Source organism: Ranitomeya imitator, chromosome 1, assembly GCF_032444005.1.
Source record: "Ranitomeya imitator isolate aRanImi1 chromosome 1, aRanImi1.pri, whole genome shotgun sequence".
Lineage (NCBI taxonomy): Eukaryota > Metazoa > Chordata > Amphibia > Anura > Dendrobatidae > Ranitomeya > Ranitomeya imitator.
The window spans coordinates 679,770,861-679,794,716 of NC_091282.1; the positions used below are offsets into that span (position 1 = coordinate 679,770,861).

The 23,856-nt window shown below is 46.6% G+C and overlaps 1 protein-coding gene across 1 annotated transcript; it reads left to right on the top strand.

The window, feature by feature from the left end:
- The first annotated feature begins 4,807 nt into the window (after window positions 1-4,807).
- VPS18 (VPS18 core subunit of CORVET and HOPS complexes) lies at window positions 4,808-22,826 on the top strand. Its single transcript, XM_069730033.1, has 5 exons — window positions 4,808-4,942; window positions 11,204-11,345; window positions 12,758-12,849; window positions 16,373-18,228; window positions 19,730-22,826. The coding sequence occupies exons 1-5, from the start codon at window positions 4,855-4,857 to the stop codon at window positions 20,456-20,458; spliced, it is 2,907 nt and encodes a 968-aa protein (XP_069586134.1). The 5' UTR covers window positions 4,808-4,854; the 3' UTR covers window positions 20,459-22,826.
- The last annotated feature ends 1,030 nt before the right edge of the window (window positions 22,827-23,856 follow it).

Genomic DNA, 23,856 nt, shown 5'->3' on the forward strand with positions numbered 1-23,856 from the left:
ATGTACAGATATGGCATGCAGGAGTGAATTAAAAGATATTGTCTTTCTGGAAACATCAGTTTGTAAGTACTGGTGATAATTCACCTCTATAAAAATGTCCAAAAACTATTTTATGTTTGTTACAAATAAAGATCAGTTTGATGTTAAAGGAGTTAATCTGGAGCTGATCCTTGAAACGCTTCAACTGCGTCACTGTACCCTTTCGTAATATCCACAGGCCATTAGTATACCTTAGCCAGCAATTAACATGGTGCACGGATTGCATACATCTGCCAACAAAAATTCCCAATTTCAAGTAATCCAGGAAGAGGTTAGCATATGAAGGTGCACAGGCTTCGCCCATCGCAGTGAAGCACTACTTTAAATAAAAATTGGCCCCAAAAATAAAGAAATTATGTGTAAGAACAAATTGGAGCAGCCCAAGGACCAGCCCACACATTTGACTGTCCCAGTTGTTGGTCCACAGGAAGAAACGGATAGCCTCAAGTGCATCATCATATTTTGTACACGTGTAGAGGGATTCAATATCAGCAGTCACCACAAGTATATTTAGCTCCATAAAGATCCTGTTGACTCTATTCAGTGCAACATTTGTATCTTTAACTAACGAAGGTAGTGTCTTGACCAGAAGTTTCAAATAACAGTGAATAAACTTACAAACAGGACCACACAGCCCATCAATTCCCAAAACAATAAGATGTCCAGGTTGGTCGACGAAATCTTTTGGACCTTGGGGAGAAGGTAAAAGGCAGGTATTTCACATGCCTCACTATGAATGGCATGGAGACGAGCAGAAAAAGAGGGCAATGGACAGGAATATAGCTTCTCATAAGTTTGTCCTTAAATTGATAGAATCCTTTTTTTTCATATTTTTCAACTGCCCATATCATGTTTCCCCCTTTGTCCGCAGCTTTATATATATGACATCATCATAAGCCTGGAATTCCCTAAGAGCACATCTCTTTTCATAGTTGAGATTGTTATGTTTCCATTGTGTTAGAAATCCTCAACAACCAATACAGTGAAGGTCTTAAAGGTGGATATAAGGACAAGGGGGACAAACTTATTGATCTGGGCATAATGGCTTGCGGAAGCATACCTTAGTAGTCAGGCATTTATCTGTTCTTCTTCCAAAGCCAATAATGCCTCTAAGAAATTAGAATAGTAGGTGAAAAAGTTAGACATTTTGTTCAGAACCTCATATTGGGCTTTAAATTATGTGAAGACAGATTGATTACATGGGTCCCATTATTCCTTGGTATTGATATATTATGTTCATCCTCGTCTACCACTCGTCTGGACATATATTGTTTTGTATCATCACCAGATTAGACCCCGATCTAGAGCGGGACTTAGCACCAAAACAACTGAAGGGGCGTGATCGATCAGCTTTAACCTTTCACTTACTTATATGTGCAATTAATTTGCCTCTCACTGAGATCTGTTTGGAATTTTGGGGATTTCTTTTTTTTTTTGTATTTCCTTTTTCCACTTTTGGAACTCCAGGTCAATCTCTTCACTGAACCTTTTAAAGGCGTCATTGGACAATCCATTTATCAAAGTGGATTGCAATTCCTCAAATTCAATTTCTATTTCAGTAAGGGTAGTTTGATTTACATTACTGAGAAGATCCATGAATCACTTAGAGAAGATGTTAGACAATTCTTCCCACCTTGTTTTGAATACCTCATCTTTAATCACGAAAGAAGGAAACACTTGCACTCTTAGCCCAATAGGTATCAAACCACTTCTAAAAGAACGAACGATTCCACCAGATCTTTGTTCCTTTATTCAAGAGGTCCTTAAACCTCACAGTTGTGTGCCGTACACACTTACCATTGATATCTAAATTCGTCTTTGGCATCTTTAAATACCAAATTAAGTTTTAAGAGCCACACGTCATCACAGGCTCTAAAATCCTTATTGACCCAGGGATCAGCTGTGAAGAACACAGAAAATATAATGAAGAAATAAATCCACTGGGTACATATTAAATTCCAAAAATAGGCCATGGAATCAAAAGAATAATATTAAAGGGATGGTCAGGAGGTCAATGAAATTTTAATCTAAACTAATTTCTTATAAACTTGCATTAAAAATTCAATAACTGTTCAATAACCAATTGCATTTTTCCCTACTTACTGTGGCATGTGGGATGACACTTCACATGAAAATCCCAGTGCATGCTGAGATACTCAAATGAAGCGTCACCAGAGCAGGGGACAGAAGCAGCAGTCACTGCTACAGCTTTTGACAGCTCCCTGAAATGAAGCCTGGACATCATCTGCTGATCCCCAGTGCCTACAGGAGTCAGTTCTGCATTGCCTCTCCTGAAAATATCTCTTGGTGGGTCTCAGGAATCCTACAGGATTAAGAGCGTGAGGCTCAAGTTTGAAGACACAAGGGTAACCTAGTAACTCTCAGAACCTGCCTCTATTTTTGGGTACCATTTTCCAGCAGTGCTGTTTTTTGCAAAGGCAACAAAGTTTCTGCGACTTTGTGTAAGGATTCCTGTTGTCCTTCTACAGTTTGACCACTAGCGACATGGCAGTCCACAGCCAAATATTTACATACAGGTACTATTGTCTTTCCTAAGGGACTTTCTTCATACGAGCATCGGCACGGGAAGCGTTTTTTGTATTCATGGGGTGAATACTCACATTTCGACCTGCACCCACGTATACCCATAACAACACTTAACCCTTTCATGTGGTCCTGTATCAACTGTGAAATCTGTAAATAACAATTATACTGCCCAGTGGAATGGTATATAAGACATTTCAGAACCCCTTATCTGATTAACCCCTTAGAGAACCTGCCATTTTTCGTTTTTCATTTGTTTTTCGCTCCCCTTCTTCTCAGAGCCAAAACTTTTCTATTTTTCCATCAATCTGGCCATGTGAGGGCATGTTTTTTGAATGGGTCTACATGTGTACCTGTCTCCGGTACGTGAGAAAACGGTCACCACACATACTGGAGACATGGATGTGTGAAAGGGGCCTAAGACTGTGTGCGCATTGCATTTTTTATGCAAAAAAGGTTGCTTTATACAGCACCAGCAAAAGCTATTAGATTTGGGAAGTCTCATGCACACACTTTGTTTTAAACCCACTTATTTTTGTGATTTTCTCAAATTTAAACTAAAATGTCTTGGCCTCCTCACCTGAGAATGGCAGTCAGGATTAGTACAGTTTAACCCCTTAAGGAATAGGGGTATTTCTGGGGTATTTCCATTTTTGCTCCCCTTCTTCCTACGGCCATAACTTTTTATTTTTCTATCAATATGACCATGTGAGGGCTTGTCATTTTTGCAGGACGATTTGTACTTTTGAATGGCACCATTGGTTTTCCCATACACTGCACTGGAAAATGGGAAAAAAATTCTAAGTGTGGTAAAACTGCAAAAAAAAAGTGCAATCCCACACTTGTTTATTTTGATTTTTTTTTTCTTCAATGTTCACTAAATGCTAAAACTGACCTGCCATTATGATTCTCCAGGTCATTACAAGTTCACAGACACCACACACGTATAGGTTTATAGGTATATAAGTGGTGAAAAAAAAATTCCAAATTTTGTAAAAAAAAAAAAAGTTGCCAATTTCCGAGACCTGTAGCGTCTCCATTTTTTGGGATATGGAGCCGGGTGAGAGCTTATTTTTTGCGCACCGACCTGACGTTTTTACTGATACCATTTTGGTGTGTATATGATCTTTTGATTTTATTGGAATATTGCAGCAACCAAAGAAAGTAATTCTGGCGTTTCGATTTTTTTCTCGCTACGCCGTTTAACAACTGTATTATTTTTTTTATATTGATAGATTTTTTTTTAATGGGGCGAAAGGGAGATGATTTGAACATTTTTTTTTTTTTAATATTTAAAAAAAAAACATTTTTTACTTGCTTCAATAGTGTCCATGGGAGACTAGAAGCTGCGATCATCCGATCGCTTGTGCTGTTCACGCTTGTATAGTGGAAGCAAAGCTGAACTTTGGGACCCTGTCCTTGATTTTTTTCGATTGTATTATTTGTTATTGACGGTGAATACCTAAAAAAATACGGAAAACTCTGCCAAAATTGATGTTTCCGTTCACTTTACCTCAGTAAAAAGTGTAATAAAACCTGGTCTAAAAATCGTATATATCCTGTGTACAGCTCGTTACAAGCGTGTCTTCGAAAAACAGTATCGACTGGGTGTAATGGTATTATCATGCAAAATCAGGTTATCCTGTCACTCAGGGGCACAGCAAATCTGAGGAAACCACCAGCTCAGACTGGTCTTGTGTCATCGTCTACTGCCCAAAAAACGAACTAAAAGGTGGCAGAAAGTGTCGCCACCGACAACCACAGCTTGCGCTGAAAAGATCGATCCCTCGGGAACAATAACGTGTCCCTAATATTATTGGAAAAAGTTATTAACCCTGGAGTGCGATAACAGGCCAGCGGGGGAAAATGGCTGACTCTCAGGGGTTAACTAAGATGAGCTCTCCCTCCACAGCAGTCAGGGGCCCTCACGTGGCCCCTTGGACAGATTTATTGCCCACCACAGCTGCAGACCCTTCACTACTGGGAGAATAAAAGGCATGGCCGCCTGCTCGGGCCCCCTGCAGCCCACAGTGTAGGCCAGAAGCTCATAGGCCGCACTCTCCCACACAACAGAGCGAACTGCTGCTGCTGCTCGCCTCTGAGACTGACTGTGTATGTAACTGAGCGGAAATACAGAGGTCACGTGCTGCCGCGCACCCCACGTGACCGTGACGTCTCCGGAGGGAGGGCCTGAGCCGACAAGTTATTCACGTGACTTAGAGACACACCGGAAGTGGCTCGTTCAGCTGTCCGGTAGTCTCGGTGCCGACCATGGCCTCCATCCTAGAAGAATACGAGAACTCTCTGTCCCGTGCAAACGTCCCGAGTCACAGCAGGGGCCCCGGCATCCCTCTGTCCGGTGGGTGTCTGTATAGGCTGTGGCTGCTGCCTTTCGCTCGGGTTTGCAGGTGCCATAGATGGAGGATTTGTCTGTTGCCGGCGGTGCAGCCCCATCTGTGCGTGTGCTGCAGGTTATAGCCAGGGTGTGCGCTCACAGGCATTGTGTGTGGCGTGCGGAGGATGAGCGCAGTCAGATTGGGGGGCGTGCGGAGGATGAGCGCAGTCAGATTGGGGGGCGTGCGGAGGATGAGCGCAGTCAGATTGGGGGGCGTGCGGAGGATGAGCGCAGTCAGATTGGGGGGCGTGCGGAGGATGAGCGCAGTCAGATTGGGGGGCGTGCGGAGGATGAGCGCAGTCAGATTGGGGGGCGTGCGGAGGATGAGCGCAGTCAGATTGGGGGGCGTGCGGAGGATGAGCGCAGTCAGATTGGGGGGCGTGCGGAGGATGAGCGCAGTCAGATTGGGGGGCGTGCGGAGGATGAGCGCAGTCAGATTGGGGGGCGTGCGGAGGATGAGCGCAGTCAGATTGGGGGGCGTGCGGAGGATGAGCGCAGTCAGATTGGGGGGCGTGCGGAGGATGAGCGCAGTCAGATTGGGGGGCGTGCGGAGGATGAGCGCAGTCAGATTGGGGGGCGTGCGGAGGATGAGCGCAGTCAGATTGGGGGGCGTGCGGAGGATGAGCGCAGTCAGATTGGGGGGCGTGCGGAGGATGAGCGCAGTCAGATTGGGGGGCGTGCGGAGGATGAGCGCAGTCAGATTGGGGGGCGTGCGGAGGATGAGCGCAGTCAGATTGGGGGGCGTGCGGAGGATGAGCGCAGTCAGATTGGGGGGCGTGCGGAGGATGAGCGCAGTCAGATTGGGGGGCGTGCGGAGGATGAGCGCAGTCAGATTGGGGGGCGTGCGGAGGATGAGCGCAGTCAGATTGGGGGGCGTGCGGAGGATGAGCGCAGTCAGATTGTGGGGCGTGCGGAGGATGAGCGCAGTCAGATTGGGGGGCGTGCGGAGGATGAGCGCAGTCAGATTGGGGGGCGTGCGGAGGATGAGCGCAGTCAGATTGGGGGGCGTGCGGAGGATGAGCGCAGTCAGATTGGGGGGCGTGCGGAGGATGAGCGCAGTCAGATTGGGGGGCGTGCGGAGGATGAGCGCAGTCAGATTGGGGGGCGTGCGGAGGATGAGCGCAGTCAGATTGGGGGGCGTGCGGAGGATGAGCGCAGTCAGATTGGGGGGCGTGCGGAGGATGAGCGCAGTCAGATTGGGGGGCGTGCGGAGGATGAGCGCAGTCAGATTGGGGGGCGTGCGGAGGATGAGCGCAGTCAGATTGGGGGGCGTGCGGAGGATGAGCGCAGTCAGATTGGGGGGCGTGCGGAGGATGAGCGCAGTCAGATTGGGGGGCGTGCGGAGGATGAGCGCAGTCAGATTGGGGGGCGTGCGGAGGATGAGCGCAGTCAGATTGGGGGGCGTGCGGAGGATGAGCGCAGTCAGATTGGGGGGCGTGCGGAGGATGAGCGCAGTCAGATTGGGGGGCGTGCGGAGGATGAGCGCAGTCAGATTGGGGGGCGTGCGGAGGATGAGCGCAGTCAGATTGTGGGGCGTGCGGAGGATGAGCGCAGTCAGATTGGGGGGCGTGCGGAGGATGAGCGCAGTCAGATTGGGGGGCGTGCGGAGGATGAGCGCAGTCAGATTGGGGGGCGTGCGGAGGATGAGCGCAGTCAGATTGGGGGGCGTGCGGAGGATGAGCGCAGTCAGATTGGGGGGCGTGCGGAGGATGAGCGCAGTCAGATTGGGGGGCGTGCGGAGGATGAGCGCAGTCAGATTGGGGGGCGTGCGGAGGATGAGCGCAGTCAGATTGGGGGGCGTGCGGAGGATGAGCGCAGTCAGATTGGGGGGCGTGCGGAGGATGAGCGCAGTCAGATTGGGGGGCGTGCGGAGGATGAGCGCAGTCAGATTGGGGGGCGTGCGGAGGATGAGCGCAGTCAGATTGGGGGGCGTGCGGAGGATGAGCGCAGTCAGATTGGGGGGCGTGCGGAGGATGAGCGCAGTCAGATTGGGGGGCGTGCGGAGGATGAGCGCAGTCAGATTGGGGGGCGTGCGGAGGATGAGCGCAGTCAGATTGGGGGGCGTGCGGAGGATGAGCGCAGTCAGATTGGGGGGCGTGCGGAGGATGAGCGCAGTCAGATTGGGGGGCGTGCGGAGGATGAGCGCAGTCAGATTGGGGGGCGTGCGGAGGATGAGCGCAGTCAGATTGGGGGGCGTGCGGAGGATGAGCGCAGTCAGATTGGGGGGCGTGCGGAGGATGAGCGCAGTCAGATTGGGGGCGTGCGGAGGATGAGCGCAGTCAGATTGGGGGGCGTGCGGAGGATGAGCGCAGTCAGATTGGGGGGCGTGCGGAGGATGAGCGCAGTCAGATTGGGGGGCGTGCGGAGGATGAGCGCAGTCAGATTGGGGGGCGTGCGGAGGATGAGCGCAGTCAGATTGGGGGGCGTGCGGAGGATGAGCGCAGTCAGATTGGGGGGCGTGCGGAGGATGAGCGCAGTCAGATTGGGGGGCGTGCGGAGGATGAGCGCAGTCAGATTGGGGGGCGTGCGGAGGATGAGCGCAGTCAGATTGGGGGGCGTGCGGAGGATGAGCGCAGTCAGATTGGGGGGCGTGCGGAGGATGAGCGCAGTCAGATTGGGGGGCGTGCGGAGGATGAGCGCAGTCAGATTGGGGGGCGTGCGGAGGATGAGCGCAGTCAGATTGGGGGGCGTGCGGAGGATGAGCGCAGTCAGATTGGGGGGCGTGCGGAGGATGAGCGCAGTCAGATTGGGGGGCGTGCGGAGGATGAGCGCAGTCAGATTGGGGGGCGTGCGGAGGATGAGCGCAGTCAGATTGGGGGGCGTGCGGAGGATGAGCGCAGTCAGATTGGGGGGCGTGCGGAGGATGAGCGCAGTCAGATTGGGGGGCGTGCGGAGGATGAGCGCAGTCAGATTGGGGGGCGTGCGGAGGATGAGCGCAGTCAGATTGGGGGGCGTGCGGAGGATGAGCGCAGTCAGATTGGGGGGCGTGCGGAGGATGAGCGCAGTCAGATTGGGGGGCGTGCGGAGGATGAGCGCAGTCAGATTGGGGGGCGTGCGGAGGATGAGCGCAGTCAGATTGGGGGGCGTGCGGAGGATGAGCGCAGTCAGATTGGGGGGCGTGCGGAGGATGAGCGCAGTCAGATTGGGGGGCGTGCGGAGGATGAGCGCAGTCAGATTGTGGGGCGTGCGGAGGATGAGCGCAGTCAGATTGTGGGGCGTGCGGAGGATGAGCGCAGTCAGATTGTGGGGCGTGCGGAGGATGAGCGCAGTCAGATTGTGGGGCGTGCGGAGGATGAGCGCAGTCAGATTGTGGGGCGTGCGGAGGATGAGCGCAGTCAGATTGTGGGGCGTGCGGAGGATGAGCGCAGTCAGATTGTGGGGCGTGCGGAGGATGAGCGCAGTCAGATTGTGGGGCGTGCGGAGGATGAGCGCAGTCAGATTGTGGGGCGTGCGGAGGATGAGCGCAGTCAGATTGTGGGGCGTGCGGAGGATGAGCGCAGTCAGATTGTGGGGCGTGCGGAGGATGAGCGCAGTCAGATTGTGGGGCGTGCGGAGGATGAGCGCAGTCAGATTGTGGGGCGTGCGGAGGATGAGCGCAGTCAGATTGTGGGGCGTGCGGAGGATGAGCGCAGTCAGATTGTGGGGCGTGCGGAGGATGAGCGCAGTCAGATTGTGGGGCGTGCGGAGGATGAGCGCAGTCAGATTGGGGGGCGTGCGGAGGATGAGCGCAGTCAGATTGGGGGGCGTGCGGAGGATGAGCGCAGTCAGATTGGGGGGCGTGCGGAGGATGAGCGCAGTCAGATTGGGGGGCGTGCGGAGGATGAGCGCAGTCAGATTGGGGGGCGTGCGGAGGATGAGCGCAGTCAGATTGGGGGGCGTGCGGAGGATGAGCGCAGTCAGATTGGGGGGCGTGCGGAGGATGAGCGCAGTCAGATTGGGGGGCGTGCGGAGGATGAGCGCAGTCAGATTGGGGGGCGTGCGGAGGATGAGCGCAGTCAGATTGGGGGGCGTGCGGAGGATGAGCGCAGTCAGATTGGGGGGCGTGCGGAGGATGAGCGCAGTCAGATTGGGGGGCGTGCGGAGGATGAGCGCAGTCAGATTGGGGGGCGTGCGGAGGATGAGCGCAGTCAGATTGGGGGGCGTGCGGAGGATGAGCGCAGTCAGATTGGGGGGCGTGCGGAGGATGAGCGCAGTCAGATTGGGGGGCGTGCGGAGGATGAGCGCAGTCAGATTGGGGGGCGTGCGGAGGATGAGCGCAGTCAGATTGGGGGGCGTGCGGAGGATGAGCGCAGTCAGATTGGGGGGCGTGCGGAGGATGAGCGCAGTCAGATTGGGGGGCGTGCGGAGGATGAGCGCAGTCAGATTGGGGGGCGTGCGGAGGAGGAGCGCAGTCAGATTGGGGGGCGTGCGGAGGACGGGCGCAGTCAGATTTCAGGGCACGCAGATTCATCTCCGCTAAAAGAACAGATATTTATAGGACATTTCATAACTTCCCAAATTCTTATGAAAACATTTCCAGCACATCCTGCAGTGTACTTGTGCACCCAATTTATATATTTTCGGAGTCGGTCCTTTTTTATAGTGATTCCTGCTCCACAGTCCTGACGACCACAGTAGCTCGTCTCGCTACCAAAAATTCCAAAAGGAAATCTGTCAGCAGCTTATTTTTCCTTGTCTTGAGAATTATTTTGTAAAACTGTTTGTTGATAGGATACTTTATACTCCCCTATAAATGATCATTTCTGGCACATCATCCTCTGGTGTTGGTGGCCTGTGCCTATAGATGAGCAGACCCTCAAACTGTTAGAATTATTCTGACTGGTGAATGCAAAGCTTGTGGTTATTGGAGATTTGCATTAATAGTTGGTTGATGTGAGCAATTTCTATACCAAAGCAAAAGAATTTTAAGATTGGGGTCACACTTGCGAGTTCAATGCGAGAAACTCGCGCATCAATACCCGGCACTGCCACCGACACTCGGGATTGGAGTGTGAGGATGCTTGTATTTCTATGCAGCTGAATGCCAGCGGCAGTGCTGGGTATTGATGCGAGTTTCTCGCATTGCACATGCATGTGTGACCCCGGCCTAAGGAGGGTTGTCTGCTGAAAACAAGTGATTGGTGATAATTGTGGATTAGTGAAGCATTTGTCCGCTGGATCCCGCACAGTCGGCAGAATGAGTCCTTTTGTCCCCACTAGAATGGAGCTCATGCTCCACCGCCCCTTATGGAGTTGCAGAGCGCTGCGCTCGGCTCTTTCAGGTGGTTCCATAGAGAATGAATGGAGAGCGCCACCTCTCCTCTCTCTGCTGTTCTGGCATTAGATGTGAGTCTCAGCTATGGATATGTCATAAATGTCCCTCGTGACAATTTCTTCTTCCCGTCTTCATTGATGTGTATTGTTAGGCTGTTCTTGTAAATACTATTTATTTGTTGGTGTTTTATTTTTTGCTTACAGCTTGTTGCCTAGGGGACTGACCACTGCTTCTGTCCAGCAGCAGCAACCAAACATGCACAGTGCTTACAAGCTCTTTCCAATGGAAGCTTATAATCACAGCACCAAAGCTGTCAGGGATTGTTGTCATCTCACAACCCCTGCCAGCTTCAGCGTTACTGCCTCATAGTACAGCACCAGGAGCGCACAGTTGGAGGCAGCTGTGTTCCCATGATGAGCTTTTGGTAAGTTTTTGATGTTGCAGATTTCAAAAATACACGGTGTAAACGGCTCGCCAAAAAAACTCATCATGGGAACGCAGCCTAATAGCTGAGCGTCCAATCTATCACTCAAGCAATGCTCCCTCCTTCCCAACTGAACTAGTGCGATCCTGTAAAGGCAACGTCAGACTTAGGCTACGTTCACACTAGCGTTGTGCGCCGCTGCGTCGGCGACGCACAACGCACCGAAAAACGCGTTTTTTGACGAAAATCGGACGCAAGAAAAATGCAACTTGTTGCGTTTTCTTGGTCCGACGCTAGCGTCAAAAAAGACGCACGTGTCGGAAAACGCAACAAGCAAAAACGCATGCGTCCCCCATGTTAAACATAGGGGCGCATGACGCGTGCGTCGCCGCTGCGTCGCCCGACGCTAGCGCGACGCACACTAGCCGAACGCTAGTGTGAATGTAGCCTAACCCTTTAATGCTGACATTTTAATGTAAAATGAATCTGACAATAAGGGTCTGTAGACATTTCTGAATGGTGCATCTTATTTCTTGTTCTTTTTCAGGTTATGTTAACGCTCGCTTAGAGAAAGAGACACCGATATTCAATAAGCAGAGGATTGATTTTACTCCTCCAGAAAACATTAACAGCCTGGTGGTGTGCAGCAGTCAGCTCTGCATGAGTCTGGGGAAGGAGACCATCCTCCGGTATGTATTATGTATAGCATCCTCCAGTGGTATATGTGATGGATAGCATCCTCAGTTGGTATGTGTGATGGAGGCCGTCTTCTGGGGGCGTGTGTGATGGAGGCCATCCTCCGGGGGCGTGTGTGATGGAGGCCGTCCTCCGGGGGGGGGGGTGATGGAGGCCGTCCTCCGGGGGCGTGTGTGATGGAGGAGTGGATGGATTAGCGTTGATGTTTTCTACAAATATTCGAAAGTTGAAGACACAAAAGAGCATAGTAAAACCAAAAACACTCAGTTTCAAAAAATCACAGTAATCCGCAAGTGCTAGTAAAAAGATGTAAAAAAAAACAGGGTATTTGGTTGATACTTTTTTTGCAAAAAATGTATACTAAGCTGCTCCACCAAACGTCAAGGTATACCCATATCAGAGCAGTCCTAACTGATGTATGCAATCCCTATCTGATGTATTTAAAAACGTGATCAATATTCGAAAGTGCAGCAAGAAGAGAGTCTCACTCCCCTCTTACCGGGGCCTAGGCTGGAGTGTTTAGGCACAGGGATTTTTTTATGCAATGCAAACTCTTACACAATGCAAAAACTCAACTAGAATAAAGTGCAGCGTATGAAAAGGTCTGTATGGAAGATGTTAAGAATACAATGGGATCACATTTCTAATGAAATCGTATGGAGTGTTTCTTCAGAGCGCACACAATGCGATCAAGCTCATATGTCAGGAACTGCAGGGGTGATGATCAGACACCAAACACACTCTTTGATCAGCCACGGTCGGCGGAAGGGCCCAGTTCATGGAGCTTGAGACAGCAGCGGCTTCTCTATCGCTCCACTTTGTTGACAGGGCGTCACTGCTGATATCATGGTGATTGACAGCCGACTCCTCTGCATAATTCCAGGTAGCCTGGTGTCAATCAGCATGATGTCAGCAACACATCAGTGACACACCAACAAAGAGGAAGAGCTGCTCTGTCAACGTGAGGCAGCAGTATTGCCAGCAGGAGCAGTCTGTGATCGCTCTGTGCTGGCAGAGATCAGCGCCGGGCACAACAGGCTGGTAGTTAGGAACCTGTTGGTTTTTAGATCATAGTAAGAAAAATTAAATAGTCCTGGATAACCCTTTTAAGGGGTATGTTCACAGCAGCGTGTTTTTTTTCCACAAGAAAAGCACACGTCATCAGAAAAAATGCTGCTCTTATTTCTCATGCATTGTTTTTAAGTTGCATCTTTTTAGGCTTTCATTTGAATGGGTGAAAAAACGCTTAAAAACACTCCAGCAAATGACATGCTGCATTTTGGCAAAAAAAAAATGTAAAAAAAATTTATGTTATATAGTAGGTCTGATGCGATATGCACATAGTTCAGCAGATAGTTCCTTCGTTATTTCATTTTCTTCCCTTCTGTAATCCCTGTTCTTGAAGGATCGACTTGGTGAAGGCTGACCAGCCAAATCAAGTAGAACTGGGGCGGAAGGATGATTTCAAAGTTCACAAGATGTTCTTGGACCCTACAGGTAACAGCTAATATTGATTGATTTGCACTCATATTGACAACCTCTTCTCTGTTGCCATGTTTCCCCTTATAAAATAACTTCCTGCGTTCTCCTCTGGTGCCGCTCCAGCAGTGATGCCTCTTGCTTTCGCAGGACTTACCCGTATATACTCGAGTATAAGCCGACCCGAGTATAAGCCGACCCGAGTATAAGCCGACCCCCCCCTAATTTTGCCACAAAAAACTGGGAAAACTTATTGACTCGAGTATAAGCCTAGGGTGGAAATGCAGCAGCTACCGGTGAATTTCAAAAATAAAAATAGATGCTCCATACCGTTCATTATGGCCCCATAGATGCTCCATAGAAAGCTGTGCCATATAGAATGCTCTGCACTGTTCATTATGGCCCCATAGATGCTCCACATAAAGCTGTGCCATATATAATGCTCTGCACCGTTCATTATGACCCCATAGATGCTCCTTATAAAGCTGTGCCACATATAATGCTCCATACTGTTCATTATGGCCCCATAGATGCCCCACATAAAGCTGTGCCATATGTAATGCTCTGCACCATTCATTATGGCCCCATAGATGCTCCATAGAAAGCTGTGCCATATAGAATGCTCTGCACCGTTCATTATGACCCCATAGATGCTCCTTATAAAGCTGTGCCATATATAATGCTCCATACTGTTCATTATTGCCCCATAGATGCTCCACATAATGCTGTGCCATATATAATGCTCTGCCCCGTTCATTATGGCCCCATAGATGCTCCATAGAAAGCTGTGCCATATAGAATGCTCTGCACCGTTCATTATGACCCCATAGATGCTCCTTATAAAGCTGTGCCATATATAATGCTCCATACTGTTCATTATTGCCCCATAGATGCTCGACATAAAGCTGTGCCACATATAATGCTCTGCACCGTTCATTATGGCCCCATAGATGCTCCATATAAAGCTGTGCCCCATATATAATGCTCTGCACCGTTCATTATGGCCCCATAGATGCTCCATATAAAGCTGTGCCCCATATATAATGTTCTGCACCGTTCATTATGGCCCCATAGATGCTCCTTATAAAGCTGTGCCATATAGAATGCTGCTGCTGCAATAATAATAATAATAATAATTTTTATTTATATAGCGCCAACATATTCCGCAGCGCTTTACAAATTAATGCAATAAAAAAAAAAAAAATCACATACTCACCTCTCTTTGCTCAGGACGCCGGCGCTTTAAATATTTACCTGCTCCTCGTGCGGCTCCGTCTCCAGCACTGACGCTCAGCAGAGGGCGCGCACTGACTACGTCACCGCGCCCTCCGAACTGAGCGTCACTGCCAGAGGACGCTGGAGACGGAGCCGCACCAGAGCGAGGAGCAGGGAAATATCGCGCATTGCTCCCCTCCCCGTATACTTACCTGCTCCCGGCGTGGTCCCTGCTTCTCCCAGCGCTGCATCTTCTTCCTGTATTGAGCGGTCACAGTTACCGATCATTACAGTCATGAATATGCGGCTCCTCCTATATGGTAGGTGGAGCTGCATATTCATGACTGTAATGAGCGGTACCATGTGACCGCTCAATACAGGAAGAAGATGCAGCGCTGGGAGAAGCAGGGACTGCAGGGACCGCACCGGGAGTAGGTAAGTATAATTACACAGTCCCCGCTCCCCCTCCCCTGCCGACCCCCGGGCATGACTCGAGTATAAGCCGAGAGGGGGACTTTCAGCCCCCAAAAATGGGCTGAAAATCTCGGCTTATACTCGAGTATATACGGTATGTGACATTACGTCACACTTGCCCTGTAGCCAATCAGTCTCTCTCTTCAGCTGTAAGGTGAGCACAGGCTGTTGATAATTGACGAGGGCTTGTCCAAGTAGTGGACAACCCCTTTAAATCTTATGGAGACTTAGTAGATGACAAAAGATGTCTAGTTTTACTGCATTGACAATGCTTGAACTTTCTGTTCTGCTCAAACTTGTTCCTTCGTCTGAGTGTCAGCCAACACTCTCCCGAAAAATGTGCACGGCAAAGTGAGCGTGAGCTCTATCTTCACCATTACAGTCTATATCCCCTACGGCCTATACATCCAGACCACGTTTTGCTGCGATCACAGCAATTTAACCATCACTGACAGCGACATTTAAACTATGCTATTACACCCATCGACCCCCAGTAATGCAATCGCATGGGTTAGCCGGGGTCCTGATGAAGGCTCCTGTATCTACCATCTTGGTCCCCTTGTGAGGCTTAGCACACAAAATTTATTGCAAACAAAACCAAAAAAAAATCAGTGGAGTTTTTTTTTATATATATATATATATATATATATATATATATATATATATATATATTTGTTTTGTAATTAAAATGCACTTGGATTTTTTCCCCATTTTCTGGTTTATTGAATAGTGTCATTCAGAACAGCAAACAATTCCTCATGCGTCTCTCAATGGAAATATAAACAACGTTATGGCTGTTGGGAAAAGGGTGAGGAAAAAACTGAAATTGCTGATCAGTAAATGATTAATGACTTCTCCTTAGGATAGATCCTCAATATCAGATTAGTGGGGTCTTTTTGTAATGGATCCATGTGTCCGTTCCTTTTATCTCCATGCGTTCTCAATTCTGAGCTGTGTTTGCAGATCAGACTTTGCTAGTCAAGTCTATGGAGAACCATCAAAAACAGATTGATCCATTGATGAGGAAAAAAATTCAGACAGTTTAAAAAAAAAAAAAAAAAAGACAGATCCCTAAAGGTTGACACGTGAGCAACAAGTGTGTGAATGCAGCCAATAAGCTGGTCTGAGAGCCATAATCAAAAAATTAATGATTACAGTGTCATATTTACAGAAATGAAACTTTACATGGTAATGAAATATATTTCATGTATAATTCTAAGGCTCTATTAACACACTTACGTTGTGGGCTACACATTACCTGATCCATCTGTCCTTAAATACCGCCTGTCACCAGGGTTTTGCTACCCCATCTGAGAGAAGCATAATGTAGGGACAGAGACCCCGATTCCAGCAATGTATAATTTACTGGGCTGTTTGCTGTAGTTTTAACAAAGTGACTGTTTTCTCTGCTACAGATCTAGCAGTGCTCAGAATGCGGAGCCCTGTATAACCGCACCCACACCACTGTTTGGCTGCTTTCTGCCTACGCAAAATGTACACGGAAAGTTGCCAATCAGTTGTGGGGGTATGGTTTAACTACATGGCAGCAGGCAAAGTAATCTTTGTGATAACCTGCTGAAAAAAACTCACTGATTTTATTAAAACTACACTAAGCAGCTCAGTAAGTGACACATTTCTGGAATTAGGGTCTCTGTCCCTACATTATGCTGCTCTCAGATTAGATACAACTGTTTGACAGATTCCCTTTAAATCTGCTGTAGCTGCTGATGGAGCTTGTAAGTCCATGTTTCACCTAAAAACTATTTTGTTCCAGCTTTAAAGCAGCAATACATTATCATTTTTATACATTATTTGAAACTTCTGTCTCTGATGCAATTTGTATTCATTTTAGGATGTCACCTCGTGATTGCTCTGACCTCCAGCGAATGCCTGTATCTCAATCGTAACGTCCAGAAAGTCCGTCCACTTTCCCGATGGAAAGGCCACATAATTGAGAGCATCGGCTGGAACAAGTTTCAGAAGAGCGATACAACCACTGGACCTATACTTGTTGGCACTGCCCAAGGTCAAATCTTTGAGGCCGAGATCTCAACCACTGAAGGTGGACTCTTTGGCACAAACCCTGATCAGTATTTTCGCTTTCTTCACACACTAGAAGAAGAGACTGGACCTGCTCCAGTTTGCTGTCTAGAAATCAATTGTGGGTATGAAAATCGTTACTGTGTAATTGCAACAACTCGAAAAAGGCTTTTCCAGTTCACTGCCAAGATAACCGAAGGTGCCGAACAGCAAGGCTTCACTCCACTTTTCAACCAGACCATGGATGATCTTCCAAGCATCCAGGAATTCCCTGGCAACCTTGGTTATAGTGAAATTGCCTTTTACACCCAGAAACTTCGGACCTACCCAATGTCGTTTGCTTGGATGATGGGAAATGGAGTGCTTTACGGCAATTTGGATTTTACCAGGCCCGACTCGGTGTTGACTGATGTCCAAGTGTGGGAGTACCCATCTCTTGTCGAGAAGCCAATATCCATCGTCATTACACAGTTCCATTTCTTGCTCTTGCTGCCTGACCGAATAAAGGCCATCTGCACTTTAAACGGTCAGGTAGTGTTTGAAGACATATTCACAGAAAAATTTGGCCCACTGAGAAGGATGGTGAAGGATCCAGTTATCGGCCAGATCTGGATCCATACCGAGAGAGCGGTCTTCAGGTACCACGTTGAACGAGAACCTAGAGACGTTTGGAAGATGTACATGAACATGGGCAAATTTGACTTGGCCAAAGAGTTTTGTAAGGATCGCCCAGAATGCATGGACACGGTGTTGGCCAAGGAAGCGGAACATTGCTTCCAGATAAAGAAATATAAAGAAAGCGCCAAATGTTATGCCCTCACTCAAAACTACTTTGAAGAGATAGCGCTTAAATTCATCGAAGCCAAACAGGAGGAAGCACTTATGGAGTTTCTCTTAAAAAAGTTGTCCAACCTTAAGTCTTCGGAGAAAATCCAAGTCACGTTACTTACGACTTGGTTAACGGAGTTGTACCTGAATCGCCTTGGATTGCTGGAAAGTGATTCCTCAAAAAGAAGCTCGTATCTGAAGACACGGGAGGAATTCAGGACTTTCCTAAGTAGTAAAATAAATAGGGAATGCCTTAGTAATAACCGGGCATCCATATACGATCTCTTGGCCAGTCACGGAGATACCGAGCATATGGTTTATTTTGCTGTTCTAATGGAAGACTATGAACGGGTAGTATCTCATCATTGCCAAAACGATGACTACGATGAAGCCCTCAACGTACTGTCTAAGCACCAAGACAAAAACCTCTTTTACAAATTTTCTCCCGTCCTGATGCAGCACATTCCCAAAAAAGTTGTGGATGCTTGGGTCAAAATGGGTAAAAAACTTAACCCCAAAAACCTAATTCCTGCCCTTGTTAATTACAATCAAAGTGCGTGCACGCAGATAAATGAAGCCATCAGGTACATGGAGTTCTGTGTGTACGAGCTTCGGGAAACCGAGCAGGCCATTCACAACTACCTCCTGTCACTGTATGCCCAGTTTCTACCAGATTCTCTCCTTTTATACCTGGAAAAAGCTGGCACTAACCCCAACAGAATTTATTACGACCTGAAATATGCCCTGCGCCTATGTGCCGAGCACGAGCATCACTGCGCTTGTGTTCATGTCTACAAAGTTATGGAGCTTTATGAAGAAGCGGTGGATCTTGCTTTAAAGGTATATATTAAGTGAGAGGTACTCGTATTAACAAAAACAATAGCTCACATTTCTACAGAAATATTCACATCTGAGTGTCCGCCTCTTGTGGGCTTACACTCCTGAAAATGATGAGTGTCAGAGTGCACTTTTGCTCTTCCGGCACCATTACAGTTGGCGCATACTTCCAAATACTGTTTTGCGGGAAGGAAGGGGGGGGGGTTGGACGTATGCCCCAATAAGACCACCGAGCATGTCCCTATATGCAATTTGAAAATACGCTAACTTATTAAAGTGGACCTGGCACTTTCTCAGAAATATTTTGAGTTAAATACTTTGTAAAAATTCCCAAGCTCCCCTGATTTTGCTGCTTTTTTTCTTTTTTACTTTTGAACGCTAGATTGCAGAGATATTCACAGTTGTTGCTTTTGGAGTGCAGAATGCGAAATCTGCTAGGCAGGCCAACTTCGTATTTTGTTATTGTTTTTTGTCTACTCTGGGGTGTTCGCCTTCACCCCTCGCTCCCAGATGCTGCCGGTCACACAGCTCAGAACCTGGTCTAGCAGTCTCAGATGCCGCCGAGCTGTGATTAACGGTGGCTGGGAGGGAGGGGTAAAAGTGAATGCCACTAGAGAAGGCTAGAAAAATATTTAGAATTGAGAGTCCTCAGTGGTTGATACCTTTTAATGGCCAACTGAAAAGATGGTAACAAATTGCAAGCTTTCGAGACTACACATGTCTCTTCATCAGGCATAGACTAAAGGAATTTGTTTTAGTCTTTGCCTGATGAAGAGACCTGTGTAGTCTCGAAAGCTTGCAATTTGTTACCATCTTTTCAGTTGGCCATTAAAAGGTATCAACCACTGAGGACTCTCAATTCTAAATATTTTTCTATCTACTGGCTAACACGGTACCAAGATATATATCTTTCCTGTACTAGAGAAGGCTCTAATTTCTGATACAAACTATAGTAAATCAGTCGGACTGTGCTTGACCTTTACCCCCTCAAAGTAAGGCATGTTGCAAAAACATTTTTTTTTTTCAACTTTTCACGTTGTAAATTGCATGATTAATTCCCCTTTGCTTTTAAATTTTAGTACGTATTTTTTATGACCTTTATGACCTAAATGGGATTTCCTGACTTTCAGCAGATTTTTCATGTTGAATTGAGCACACAATATAATAGGAGCTGCAGAGCTGAATAAAATGTATTTTTTTTAATTTCACTTTTGTATCATATAAGACAAGTACACGCCCCAGTGAAAGCTCTCTGACAACACTCACTTACACTAAACAAAAGTTAACTCATTAGATACCAAATACTTTGATTGTCTATCTCCACAATGGAGAGGCTTAACTGAAAAAGAAAAAAAAAATTCTTTATTCCGCTCTGCAGCCTCACTTACATCCTGTGTCCAGTTTTACATGAAAAATTTGGTGAGCAGTCCTCTTTAAGGAAAATGCCAGCTATAAAGATCACATGTAAGACAACTAGTTTACCTTTCTTCTCCAATTTTTATAGGTTGATGTGGATCTTGCCAAGTCCTGCGCAGATTTACCAGCCAACGACGAAGAGCTTAAGAAGAAGCTGTGGTTAAAGATCGCTCGTCATGTGGTTCAAGAAGAGAAGGATGTGAAGAAGGCCATGGTTTGCCTGTCCAGCTGTAACCTCCTGAAAATTGAGGACATTCTTCCATTCTTTCCAGACTTTGTGACCATTGACCACTTTAAGGAAGCCATTTGCAGCTCCCTGCAAGCTTACAACCAGCATATCGAGGAGCTGAAGCAAGAAATGGAAGATGCTACCCTGAGTGCAAAGCGCATACGCGAAGACATGCAAGAAATGAGAAATAAGTATGGGTCCGTGGATCCCCAAGACAAGTGTTCTGGCTGTGACTTTCCCCTTTTGAATCGCCCTTTTTATCTCTTTCTTTGTAACCACATGTTCCACTATGACTGCCTGATGCAGACTGTTGTCCCAAACCTCCCACAATATAAGCAACTGAAGCTGGAAGATCTGCAGAAGAAACTGGTAACTGCATCCCATACTTCCAAAAGTCGCTCCCATGCAAAGGACGAAGACAGTATCAGTCTAGGGAAAGGACAGAAAAGTCGTGAACAAATTAAAGCGGACATTGACGACCTTGTTGCAGCGGAGTGCCCCTTCTGTGGCGAACTGATGATTCGGTCTATTGACAAACCTTTCATTGAGCCGCAGCAATATAAAGAAGAGATGCTCAGCTGGCTATAATCTCTATATGTAAGGTTTGGGTGAAATCCCCAAACTTCTGACGTTCCATTGATAAGATTTTTTTTTTCTCTTTAAGGGTATTTGCACACTGAGTCTTTTTGCAGAGTTTTCAGAACAAAAACCTGAGCAGACCCTTCAAGTTTTTGATGAGGATTATTTGGATCCAGAAACACCGTGTGCACATACACTTACAATGACGTGATCCACTGCCAGCAGTATTTTGATGGCTGCTGTAATGTGTGATCATCACTCATTTATGACTGGCAGGAAGATCTTCTTGGATTTTCTGCATTGATATCATTTTTTTACACTTATGAGTAGGGCATTTTTTTTCATTCCCTTTAAATAACTGTCTAATACTTTTATAACACAACTACAATGCTATAAAATGGCCACTTTGCTGATGGAAATTCTAACCTGTAACAGTCACGTGTTAATTGATTTGCTTGGATAAAGACTAAGGCCGAGTTCAGACGCAGGCGTATTTCACACATCGCAGTGCCTAGATCGATCACAGGTATCCTGACCCTAACTTACAGGCTCATGTTAGTCTGTGGTCAGTCCAGGCATTGTGGTCTTTATACAGACCGTGAAATATGCCCGTCTGAACCTGGCCCAACTAATATAAAATACTGGATAATGCTGAGGTTTAGAGACTGACTTTTGTAAAAGGTACATTTTATTGATCAGATTTTGGAATAAGTTCCATAATTGGATGTGTTTACACAAAATGTGCTTGTGCTGAGAATCTTGTAAATGTGCCCCTGCTATATACTGTAACTTGCTGTATCTGATCACGCACAGCTGATCTACTTCATGGTCCGCACATACCACAACACCTGGCCACTTATGATAAGTGAGTATACAGATGAAAAAGGAGGGGCTTGCAGATGCTGCTTTCTAAGGCAACATATTTCACTGCCTGTTTTATCACAGGAGTGTTTTTGCCTTGTCTTTAGCCCTCTAAGCTCATCATAAATTAAAGGGGTATTCCCATCTCCTCGATCCTACTCCAATATGCAGTAGGTGTAGCAGTAATAATATTAGCAAATACCTCCAATAAGAAATGTAGTATAGTTCTTCTGATTTGCTATGTCACTTACTGCATGTGCAGGGCATTTCAGTAGCGCTTATATCCATGGTTACAACCTCTAACGGCTAACTGTCACTATATAAATGGTCGTAATCATGGATACCTAAGCTGCTTTAATGCCCTGCATAGTATAAGCGACTTAGCGAATCAGAAGAACCATACTACATACTGGGATAGGATCTTGGAAATGGGAATACCCCTTTAAGTCAGTGATGTAGAAGCTGCAGCGCCACTGAGCTGATATGTCACTGACTTGAGCTATCATAAGCGCACAAGACTGGTGACGTGGCAGAAACACTTAGGCTATGTGCACACGTTGCGGATTGGGGTGCAGAATTTTCCGCACAAAATCCGCATCTCCTGGCAGAAACCGCAAATGCGGATTTTATGCGATTTTGATGCGGAATTGATGCAGATTTTCTGCAGTTTTTACCCCTGCGGATTTCTATTATGGAAGGGGTCAGAAACGCTGCAGTTCCGCACAAAAGAAGTAGCATGCTACTTCTCTTGTTCCCCAGCGGTTTTCATGCGGATTTTTCCACACCATTAGCACAGCTTTTTTTTTTTTTTGCTATTGATTTACATTGTACTGTAAATCACTGTGCGGAACTGCAGTGTTTCTGTGCGGTAAAATTCGCTGCGGATCTGCAATAAATCCGCATCGTGTGAATTCAGCCTTACTCCTGTGATTGGAGCAGTTCTGTATGGTAGGACACAGCAGTGGCACATTTATAAGATTCTCAGCACAGGAACATTTTCTTTTAATACATCCAATGCTGGAACTTAAAATTTCAAGATCTATTAATTAAAATGTACTTTATTCTTAGGGAAACCCCTTTAAAGTCCATTTTTGCAGGCTGATAATTGGTTGAATGAGCATTGCCGTGTTTTAGCAATTTCTGCCAGTCTGATGTTATATCGCATTGTATATGCAGATATGATTGATGCTTGTAGGACATCCCGTCATGTAACCCTGGGATGTGCTACCGTCCATAATGAATTGCATGTGGATGAACAGTTGTTTACATAACAGATAATGGCTCCATACAATTGGAAGAAAAGGAGCGCCATTCAACTTTTTGTATTATCCGCTTGTGTATATGATGTGTAGATTTTTTTTTCCTGTAGTATTTTTCTTTCCTTCTATTCTGTTAATGACTCTGAAATTTCCTAAAATAAAATACTGTATGTCAAATGTTAACCTATGATCTAACACTTCACTATCTTACCATCATCTTTGCTATTGCTTCACAATTAAACTCTGAAAGATCCTAATTTATTGCATATTATGTTCTAAACTCATTTCGTTTTAGAGGTTGTCCACTAGCCTGACTCAGTTACTGGTTTTGCCATAAATTCTTAGAGGGATATTCCCATCTCCAAGATCCTATCCCAATATGCAGTAGGTGTAATAATAATATTAGCAAATACCTTCAATTAGAAATGTTGTACAGTTCTTCTGATTTGCTATGTCTCTTTTCCTCATGTGCAGGCATTGCAGGACCTTAGGTGTCCATGGTTACGACCACAGATTAAGTGACAGCAAGGTGCTAGTGGTCATAACCACGGATACCTAAGGTCCTGCAATTCCTGCCCTTGAGGAAAGAGACATAGCGAATCAGAAAAACTATACTACATTTCTAATTGGAGGTATTTGCTCATATTATTAATATTACACCTACATATTGGAATAGGATCTTGGAGATGGGAATATCACTTTACCACCTTGGGTTTTTCTGTTTTTGTTTTGTGCTCCCCTTCTTCCCAGAGCCATAACTTTTTCTTTTTATTATGTTTCCATCAATATGTCCGTGTGAGGGATTGTTTTATGCACCATTGATTTTACCATATGCTGTAGTGCAGCATACCACCAACAGGTCATGTTTTCAGGATTTCCTTTGCATTGCACAGGTGATGCAATTATTACCTGGGCAAGACTAAGGAAATCCTGAAAACATGACATGTTGGTGGGCCTTGAGGACTGGAGTTGGGGACCCCTGCTGTAGTGTACTGGAAAACAAGAAAAAAATTCCAAGTGTGGTGAAATTGTAAAGAAAGAACCTGTACATGTTTGGTGTCTGTGAACTCGTAATGACCTGGAGAATAATAATGGCAGGTCAGTTTTAGAATTTAGTGAACATGGTAAAAAAAAAAAAAACCCCGCCAAAGAATAATTGTAGAATTGAACTTTTTTTTATTTAAGTGGCTAAAAAAAATTACAAACTTTGCAAAGACAAAAATAAATGTTGCCAGGACCTGTAGCGTCTCCGTTTTTCGGGAACGGTTGAGGGCTTATTTTTTGCTC

Coding starts and splice junctions, on each gene's coding strand:
- VPS18 (XM_069730033.1), top strand. CDS start 4,855: ATGGCCTCCATCCTAGAAGAATACGAGAACTCTCTGTCCCGTGCAAAC. Junction 4,943..11,203: donor CCCCGGCATCCCTCTGTCCG/GTGGGTGTCTGT, acceptor GTTCTTTTTCAG/GTTATGTTAACGCTCGCTTA. Junction 18,229..19,729: donor CGGTGGATCTTGCTTTAAAG/GTATATATTAAG, acceptor CAATTTTTATAG/GTTGATGTGGATCTTGCCAA.